Here is a 10547-nt window from a genome sequence, read left to right on the forward strand (position 1 = left end):
CCCCCCCCCCCTCTCTCTCTCTCTCTCTCTCTCTCTCTCTCTCTCTCTCTCTCTCTCTCTCTGTCCTTTCTCCAAAGTTCCCCTCTGGCAGCTTCAACATCCCTGCAAGACTCTCTGCTCCAGCCTACAACAAGACACCCAGCAGTCCCCAGGGGAACAGAGAGATACTCCCTGACTGTTTGCCCTTCCAGGCCTTCTATTGCCCTAAAAACCATTCTGCCTTTCTCTTTTGTCATTCTTGCCCATTGGCATGAAGGCAGCAAAGAGGAGAATACAAGTTTGAGCTCTGTTCTTCAAACTTTCCAAGCTCTTTTCCATCTCAGGACCTTTGCAATAGCCCTAGGTCCAGAACACTGGCCCTGCTGCCCAGCTCCATGGTGTCCTCGTGGCTGACTTCCTCCTCTGTAAGAAGTACCATGGTTAGAAACACAGCCTGGAGCTAGACTTGCTTTAATTATAGTCCGGGTCCCACTACTTACTAGCTGTGTGACATCAAAATCACCTCCATTTCTTCCTCCATAAAATGAGCGTGTTGGAGATAATATTACCACGCTCCTGAGGTTATGAGAATTAAGTGCATTAGGATATTTAAAGCTCTTAGCAGCACATCTGGCACGCAGTGAATGCTATGTAAGCAGTAGCTGTTACTATCCTTTAGGTCTCAGCTGTGCTGCCTTCTCTCTCAGGGAAGCCTCCCTATCTACTCTGCTAACACACACAGCCTCCCTGCAGCTCTCCCTTGGTTATTTTCCTCCCCCGGGAGCCTACGTTGTGTCCTCCCTATTCACATTTTAACTGTATCTCTTTATTTATTAGCTTTCTTTCTCACTAGCTGGAATGCTTACTGAGGGCAGGGATTTGGACTGTTTTTGCTCATGTGGTACTCCAAGCACCTAGTCAGCACAGGGCCTGGTATACAGTAGGGTTGAGCAGACAGTTGTTGGTGAATACATGCGATAAAGTAAGTAGATGTTTAATGTGCGTGTGGGTTACTTCCTTGGAACACATGCTCCATGACTGTAAGAACTGTATCTGCCTTGTTTAACATTATATCTCCCCACCTAATATGCCTTATTCACACATAAAAGGCGTCTAATAAATATAGGTTGAGTGAAAGCATTCATTTTAATTGATTAATGGTGTAATTACTTGTCTCTTTCCAGTCCCTTCCATCTCCCCAACCCCCAAAATGTGAACAGGGCAAGCCAAGTTCTGCATCTGTCTGTCACCTCCATCCATGTTGCATTAGCGAGGAGACCCGCTCCAAGTAACTGCTTAATAAATGAGAAAAAGGCACACAGAAGGGGACATTTATAAAAAGTCCACGGGACGTCATTCTTTTGTATGTGTCATTCTTTTGAATATCCGGTTGTGCTAGCAATTATTGAAGAGATAATTTTTGCCACTGAATGAACTTGGCACAGTCATTGAAAATCAATATGCCGTTGATATTTAGCTTTGTTTCTGGACTTGCAGTCCTATTCCATCCTCTCTATGTCTGTTCTTATGCCTGTACCACACCACTTAGTTAACTTTTCAACTCAATAAGTATGAGTCTTCTGATTTTGTTTAAGATTGTCTGGATATTTTTGGCTTCTTGCTACTGCATATTAAATTCAAAGATGGGCTTTTCCTGTTGTGCAAGAAATGCAGTTAGAATTACATAGAATTTGTAGATAGCTTTGGGTAGTATTGTCATTTTAATAATATTAATTCCTCCAATTCATGAATTCATAATATTTTTTGCATTCATTTAGATCTTTAATTTCTTTCAGCAAAGTTGGATAGTTTTCAGTGCACAAGTCTTTCAATTTTTTTTCTCAAGAGTTTCATTCTTTGGATATTATTGTAAATGCAATGTTTTCCTGATTTCCTTTTCAGTTTGTTCATTGCTGATACGCAGAGACGTCATTTATTTTTGTATGTTGATCTTAAACCCTGCAAAATTGCTGCATTTGTTAGTTCTAACAGATTTTTACCTATGTGAAAATTCAATTTTGTCCATATAAGAGCATGTCATCTGCAAACAGAAATAATTGTCCTTATTTTCAGTCTGAAATCTGTTCCTTTTTCTTGTCTATTTACTTTGGTGAGACCTCACAGTGCAACGCTGAAAAGCAGCAGTAAACGTGGGTATCCTGTCTTGTCCCTGATCTTAGGGCCTGGCACATAAGAAGCACTCAATATGTTTCTTCCTTGTCTCATAATGTCACTAATGCTATCAGGGGAGCCCCACCTTAATGACTTTATTTAATCCCAGTTACCTCCCCAAGGTCCCATCCCCAAATACCATTAACACATGAATTTACCGATTCTAACACTTAAGCTCTGGGGAACAGACAAACTGTAGCATATATTGAGTTTCTCATATATGGAAGTAAATTTATTTTTCATGATGTTTTGTATAGTGGATTTTTCACATAATGTTGATCTTGGGTATTTACCTTCATAGGAAGTAGCAATCTCCATCGTCCTGTCTACTAACTGCTGGAATGCCATGGCAAGGGGGCTACACCATAATTTCTTCAATAGTCCCTCCTGGTGGACACACAGTGAATATCCTCATGCCTGCCACTTTATTCCCTCATTCTGTTATAAGCCTGACACTTTAAAAGTAGAATGTCCCATGAGGAAGAAAACATTTTTGTGGGGTTTTTGTTTTGTATTTTAATAATCTGAGTATATTTTATTTAAAAATGTTTACAAGTTTTTCTCCCATATTAGAGCCCTTGGCTAAGGTATCCCAAACCCTGCCATTCTATTACATTTTCTCTTGTATTTTTTCCCCCTATCTAGAGGTTGGTCGGTGTTTTCAGTAGATGGTAATGTACTTAGGCCAATTTATAAAATCATTGTCAAGTTTAAGGATGCTATATTAGACCCCTGATTCCTATTCTGTGGGGAAGTTCATCCCCAGATGGACTGTCCACAGGGAGAACTCACAGAACTCTGCTGTGGTCCACTGCCAGCAGTTCCCCATCACAGTTACACACCCTGATAGGCCCCATATGTTTACAGGAAAGATCTGGGTGCCTAAGCAGAAGCCAATGGATCCTGTGCTGGAAACTGTTACTCTAGAGCCGGAGCTGGAGGAAGCCTTGGCAAATGCCTCAGATGCAGAGCTCTGTGACATCGCAGGTAAGAGGTATTCCGCAAGCTTCCCTCTTGTCTTCCAGAGGTTTTAAACACATCTTCAGGGAAGCTTGTTTGGTTTCTTTTGATTTGTATGTTGTATTTCTAAGAAGAGATCAATAGGGCTGGGGATTTAGCTCAGTGGTAAATCTGCCTGACTCACATGGGCAAGGTCCTGAGTTTGATCCCCAGTACCAAAACAGAGAGAGAGAGAGAGAGAGAGAGAGAGAGAGAGAGAGAGAGATCAACAGTGCTAAGATAAAAATCCATTATGAAAAACCAAACCGAGGAAAATAAAGATAAAAGCATCCAAGCCCACCCTCCCACAGAGCCGCTTGTTGCCATAAAATTCTCCTCCCCAGAGGGATAGGGATGTGCCCAGGAGGGCCACTGTGGGCCCTTTCCCAGCCATTTACATCAAATCCTGCCCAGGTCATCTGAAAGAGAACTGAAGGAAACCAACAGAGCACCCCAGGCCTGTCTAGGTTGGGAGGCTCACAAAGGGCATGAGGAAAGACCCCTGATTTTACAACTTTGAGCTGGTCTCCAAGGTACCACCCTCATCTTTCGTATCTATCCAACATTCTCCACTTTCATGTATGTTTCCTTACAACCTTTACAAGCAACCCCGAAAACTCAGAAGGTAGACTGATATTCGGAACTCTATACTGCCTGCCCCTCTCTCCTTACCACTGTCCAGTATCTGCTCCAGGGGCCCTGTGTTCTGTCCCCCAGAACTAGTTACATTCAGCACTCAATTTGCTGCCTGTTGTACTGGATCAATGATTGGGAGGCTTTTTTTGTTTTTTCTGGTGGTGGTGGGGTTAGCAGACATGGGAGCTGCTACCATCACCCAGCCAGTAGCAAGAAGGAAGGTGAAATGGTAGGCAGTTTTTGAAGGCCAGTGGGCCTGGGGGAAGAAAGGAGACCACCATGATAGACTGGCTATGAGTGAAGTCACTACAGGAAGGGAAAAGGTTGTCCACAGAGGCTAAGTGGATATTGGTACCTTTAAGCCAGGGGGAGCAGGAAAAGTATTGAGTTTGATTTTAGGCCTGTGATGTTTGAGGTTCCATGTGGGTCACCAAGGTGGTGATCATTGTGCATGAAGGTGTGGAATTCAGGTTGAAGATCTGGGCATAGTTAGTGTCACCAAGCTCAGGGAAGATTACATGCTGGGACCCGGGCTCTGGAGGGCCAGTGCCAGGTCAAGGCAGGAATCTCTAGTGGGGGCAAGTCATAGAAAAGGGGCAAACCTAGCATGGAGGCCAGTTAGCCAACAATGGGCTGGAACCAAAGGCTAAGTCAAGATAGGAAGACCTGATCCAAGAACTTAGGGGGCAGAATGAGGGTTCCAGGTTGATAGGAAACATTGGAGAAGGTACTGAGGCCAGAGGCCAGATGGGCTGCAGCTGTCTTTGCCTCATCACATCCACCAGCCTCTTGGCCTTTCTTGGGAGCCATGTGCGACCCATAATTTGGGACAAGGAGATGGCACTTATCTGTAGTAGGGCCATGGGAGGAGGGACAGTGATTCAACGATGTGCCAAGAGTGACCCTGTGCAGTGGTGGCCATAGCAAATGGGCCCCCCAAAATGAACAGGGAGAGCAGATGTGTAGCCCACATCCAGACAGCCCCTTCTCCGAAAGATGTGATGTGGGGAAGGACAAATGGCAGTGGCAGAGGGTTCCTCCCATGAAGCACAGAAGCAGTGCCTACCTCACCCATGTGGGCATGAGCACTGAACTCCGGAACCCAGTTTACTTTGCAGTTAAGGATGTGTTTTGTCAGAAGCCACATCAGTCAGATGACAGCCTACATTCTGTTCATGTAGTTCCTCAAACCCACCCATAGATGAGGTTCCCTTCACTTCAGGTTAATCCGTACAGCAGGGAGGACTGGTGCTGCTGTCCCACGTTTCCACATCGATTCACTCCAGAGCTGTTTTTATCCTGCGTTTTCCTGCGGTCACCCTGTGTGACATCACTCACCTCATTAGGCAGCTCTGGGGGATTATCAAATGACTGCTGTCAGAACCATGGCTCCTGCCAGCCTCTGAGCCAAAACAGAACTGTGACACTGAGCTAAGGTTCTGCATTGCTTTTTTTAAAATCATTTCTCTTAATTTTTGTTGGCAGGCTGGTTGTTGTTATCTGTCCACGATACCACGCCCTTCTGATGTCTGGGAAGGAGTGGGGGACTGAGTCTGTCCCAGTGTTAAGAGGCTGTTCCTAGATGCCTGTCCTTTGATATCAGCCACTAAAAGATGGCAGTGCCTCTGGGGAAGAAAGCAGGGAACATTTGCTGAGCACCAGCCATGACCTAGGGCCTGTGTGAGTTGTTCTCAGTACCTTGTTGCACTAAATGATCATAACAATCCTACAGGGTAAATTCCATTATTGTAACCATTCCACAAGAGATCATCTGGGTCTTAGGGCTGGGTCATTTGTCAAGGGGCCCAGAGGATGCCAGGCTCTGTGGCCTTACATGCCAGTATATGGAGCTGGGTGCCTGAAGGAGAGCAGCCCTGCATAGGTTAACTTCAAAAACTCTACATGAGATGGTAGCTGGAACCATTGCCAAAGGGACTGGCAAGCCCACTAGAGAATGGTGGTGGGGCTTTGGGGCCTTTTTCAATGAGCAGGTGGCTGTGGCCATGAGTGTGATGACTAATCAGAGGAGGACACGCAGGAAGAGGAGGACATGATCTCCAGATCACCTGTAGTTGCTTGCTTAGCTCCCAGGCATGGCATTGCCATCAACTTAGCCTTCACTGTTCTCTCGTGCACATAGTCTGGGCTTTACCTAGGGCTTCCTACCCACCATGTGCCAGGCTCCATACTAGGCTCTGGTCACCCATCCCCAAGGGCAGTTGGCTAGCCCTGGTTCTTTGGGCTCTCAGAAGCAGTCCTAGCCAGACAGACCAGCCCTACCCTGGTTTCTTTCATGCCCTTTGGCAGCTGTCCTCCCGTTTTATAACTGTTAGGTTGTGCTCATCCAGGAGCAGTTCCACAGCACCCAAGTCCTGGGCTGCAGCCAGTCTCTCCCACCTGCCCCACTTTGTGGAAACACACCTTGCAGCCATCTGTCCAGCACCAGCCCAAGCTGTCGGCAGCTGGAGAAGCTGGGGATATGTCCTGTTAGCACCCTGCATCCTGAGTGGAATTACAAATGGAGTGAACCCTGCCAAGGCAGAGAAAGGAAGCAGAACTCAATGTTCTTTTTCAGAGTTCAAAAATAGTCCTTTTTGAGTTTTGAGGAAGATCTAGACTTTTTTAAAAAATCAAGTTCTCCAGTACTAAATTCAGCCTTGCAATATCTACAAAGAAAGAAGCAGCAGGCATGTGGATATGTTGTTTTCTTCCATTGCTCACTCTTGGTGCACGGAGCACACAGAACCAAGTGAGGGAGACAGTTACAATGTTGTGCCCAGAGCTGGCCAAAGGTAATGCTATCCTCAACCCACCAGGCACTGTGCTCAAAGAATGGCAGGTGACCTCAGCCACTCCTTCCCTCCATCCTTCATGTGCTTTCTCACTTCCTTCCTTCTTTCCTCCCTCCCCCTTTTATTTTGAGCAGCCAAAAAGTCATGGTTTATTATATCCAAAGAAAATTTTATAATTCAAACACAACCCTTCCTCCCTTTTGTCCTCCCTTTCTCCCTCCCTTCCAACCTTTCCTCCTTCCTTTTGAGCCCTAATTTCCTCTGAGTTGCCAAATGGTTTTATTTTGTCTTAGGCCTGCTATTGGGATATATTACCTCTAAAAATGTATTTAATCGGTCCTTAGAATTCCTGAGTTGAGAGGATGTGTTAGAACTATAGAACTGCTAATGACCTATAGATTTAATACTAATTTAGAAGCCAGGATGGTCCTTTCTAAAAGGCTTTTGTAAATCATTTCCCTTGGAAATGGGGGTTCAGAGTACTTGCCTTAAATATTTATTGTAAAAAAAGTCAAACAGGATAAAGATATGAGAAATGATTGTCTGGCTTGATACATTTTAAGTGAGAGCAGCAGCCATATGAGGATACATCTTTCACATGATTTCCAGCAACCTTTCCAAATTCTGTTTCTAAATCTGAAAACCCAGCAATCCAGAACCACCGTGAGCTGCTGTATGAGGGAGCTGGGGGTACCAGCTCCAGAAGGTGACTTGATGATCTGACTCACCTGCCGCTGACTCAGGCCTCAGTTCCGGCTGCCCACGTCCACGCAGCTATATTAAAACTTCAAGAGCTCGAGAAACTGCAGATGCCTCTTTCCCTACCAGTCCTCTGTAGTGATGAACAGGCAAGGCTAATTTTAGCAAAGACTCTTGGGATGTGAGAAGCAGCAGGGACTTTGAGATCATTTCACCTTGTGGTTCTCGGCTCCCATGGAGCATCAGAATCATCCAAGGAAATTAAGAAATATCTCTCCAGAGACTTACACAGGTTAGTCAAGGGCAGAATGAGCTCCCTGGGTAATTTGCATGGATAGCTCTGATTGAGAGCCACTGGTCTTATCGTATCCCTTGGTAGGATCAAGGAAGCTGAAGCTCAAAGGGAGGAGAGGACCTCCCCAAGGTCACACTGGGACATCACGAGGACTAGAACTTGGGTCTCCAGACTCTTCATCAGAGCTCTTGTATTGTTTCTCTAACTGGTAGCCATTCCTAATTAAATAGCTTGGAGACTTTAAAAAAATCATCACCAAATAATTAATTACCAAATACATAAATTTATTCTGGAAGAGGTGGAAGAGAGAGAAATAATTTTCTTCCCTGATATCTGGAAGCCCACAGCCCACCAGAGGAAGTATGCATGTATCTAGATGTCACTAACACTGGGCACTCTGTGCTATAATAAGAACAGGTTGTGGGAGAAATGGAGAGGGGCCAGGAGGAATCAGAAAGGATCACTGATGAGGGATTCTCCATGTCTTGAAGGAGGGGGAGCTAGAGTAGTTAAATGAAGTGCAGGATGTCTAGTTGAGTTTGAATTTTAGATAAACAATTTTTAATACAAGTATATCTTAACTATTGAATGGGACATACTTGTACTAATACTTTTAGTTGTCTATTTGAAATTTCAATTTTACTGGGTATGGAGAATCACCCACAGAAGGGACAGCATGGCATAGGTGGGAGAATCTGAGCGTTGGTGGTTTGTGTAGCCAGAGAGTAGGAATGTGGGTGAGAGACAAGGCTGCTGAGGTAGGGCCAGTCCAGGGAGGGTAGGAGAAGCCAGGCTCTGGGGTTGAACTTGGCCATCATCAGCCACCATCCTCCCATCAGGACAGTAGGCTACATCAGCTACAATAGGCTCATGGTTCCTGAACTTACACCCCTCCATAGTGAGTTTTCCAAACACAACCAGAGCTCAGACCACCTCGCTCCCTGCTCGAATCTTCAATGGCTTTCCAGGCCATGCCTAAGAAAAGATATCGAAATTCATTTCATCCCAGGAGACTTCTTAGGATCCAATCTTGCCCATGTGATAAATCTACTCTGCAGGGTGGTCGTGAAGATTAAGAAAGGTAGTGTCAGGCAGTGGTTCTCAGCTTCAGCTACCCATTGAAACTACCTGAAAAGCTTTAGAAAATGCAGATGCCTAGGCCTCAACTCCAGAGACTTCAGGTTAATTGGTCCAGAGCAGGCTTGCACATGAGGTGTTTCAAAAGATGCCCAAGTGTTTCAGTGTGCAACCAAACTGAGTATCACTGATCCAAAGCTTCTTCCCATGCTCAGAGCATGCATTCCAGGACTAGGGGATATTATGACCACTGCTGTCATTATTACTACCACATACCTATATCTTGTCTTGTGACATGACCAGCCTCCAACCTCCAACCTAACCCACCCGCCTCCAGGCCTCCCTACCCACCATGCCTAGCTCACTTCTCTTGACCAGTCACCCTTCTCTCAAAAGTATAGTCCTTTTTCTATATTGTCCCCGCCAGAACACACTGAACTTTCCCTTTAACACTGCTGTACCCTGTGCTTATGTCTTTAATGGTGTGGGGATTTGCTTAGCACCCCTGTCCCTGGCAGACTATCATGATCAAAGACCTTGTCTTTCTTCTTCTCCTCTGGACCCCTTCCTTCCACATCCAGGCAACACTGGGGCCACTCAGTAGATGAGTGGATGAAAGCATGGCGGACCGTGAGGTGATGAGGCTATACTGGCATTTCTAGAAAGCTGTTTCTGGTTTCTCTCTGTTGAATGTTGGGAGAAAAAAGGTAGGAAGAGATGGAAGCTAGGATATCAGTTATTCCAAAGCTGTGATAATACGGGTACTCATTGAATGACGATGTAGTGGCTTCCTGATAATCCCATTGTAAGTTGAAATATCATAAGTCCAAATCCATTTTATACACTAGCCTTCCAAACACCATAGCTCAGAAACACAGTACACTGTAGAGTATCTTTTATTTTCCCTCATGATTGTGTGGTTGACTGGGAGCTGTGACTCACTACCGCTGTCCAGCATCTCAAAAGAGTATTTTACTGAATACAGCTAACCTGGAAAAAGATCAAAATTCAAAGTATGGTTGCTACGGAATGCATATAACTTTTACCTCATCATAAAGTAAAGAATCTTAAGTGGAACCATTGTAAGTCAGGAAGCAGCCAAGAAATGATAGAGTCTCAACCAGGACAGAGGTGATGTCACGGGAGGTGGGGCAATGTGAGAGACATAGGGAGGCTGAATGGCTCAGGGGGAGGGGAGGAGAGTACCCAGAGGGTACCCATGCTACGGCCCCCGTGCTAGAAAAGATTTCTTCTGTTGGGCTATGTTGAGTGGAACATGCCAGTGGCACCTCAGGGGAACCTAGGAATATGAAATCAGCAGCAAGAGAAATCCAGAATGGATGGAGATCTGAAAGCACAAATAATCTCACCCTTTGAAATTATTCATGTAAGTGCTTCTTGCAATTTCTGTGAGCAAAGTTCTTGGGATGTGGAGGAGGGTCCCCAGAAGACATCTCTTTTTCCAAGAGCATTCATTAGCTTTCTTTTCCCCCCACAGCTATACTAGGTATGCACACGCTCATGAGCAACCAGCAGTACTACCAGGCCTTGGGCAGCAGCTCCATTGTGAACAAGGAGGGACTCAACAGTGAGTACCAGGCCCTGACTTCCTGGCATCCCTTCAGTGCCAGGCCCCACTGCTGGCTCACAGAGGGAACCTTGGAAAAGATGTTTGTTCTCCTGTCTTGTTTCCTCTGCTTCTGATGCACTGGCTTATTACAGAAGTTCTAAAATTTTATATAACCAAATATATCCATCTTTCCCTTTGAGTCTTCTGGGATTTTATATTTTGCTTCTCTTCTTCATCCCAGTATCATAATTCTTCGTAAAGTTTTAGAGGTTTACTTTCTATATTCACTTCTTCTTCTTCTCTTTTTTTTTTTTTTTTTTTTTTTTTT

General features: G+C 45.0%; 1 protein-coding gene across 2 annotated transcripts in view; it reads left to right on the plus strand.

Moving 5' to 3' along the window:
- Positions 1 to 10547, plus strand: part of Tmod1 (tropomodulin 1) — a 58916-nt gene that overhangs the window by 24938 nt on the left and 23431 nt on the right. For both annotated transcript variants that reach the window (XM_010614410.3, XM_033759231.1), the window contains 2 exons: positions 3019 to 3138; positions 10148 to 10237. In XM_010614410.3, the coding sequence (XP_010612712.2) occupies positions 3019 to 3138; positions 10148 to 10237 (210 nt within the window). The remainder of the gene's footprint in view (positions 1 to 3018; positions 3139 to 10147; positions 10238 to 10547) is intronic.

This window comes from Fukomys damarensis, unplaced genomic scaffold (assembly GCF_012274545.1).
Source record: "Fukomys damarensis isolate Sample0158 unplaced genomic scaffold, DMR_v1.0_HiC HiC_scaffold_36, whole genome shotgun sequence".
NCBI lineage: Eukaryota > Metazoa > Chordata > Mammalia > Rodentia > Bathyergidae > Fukomys > Fukomys damarensis.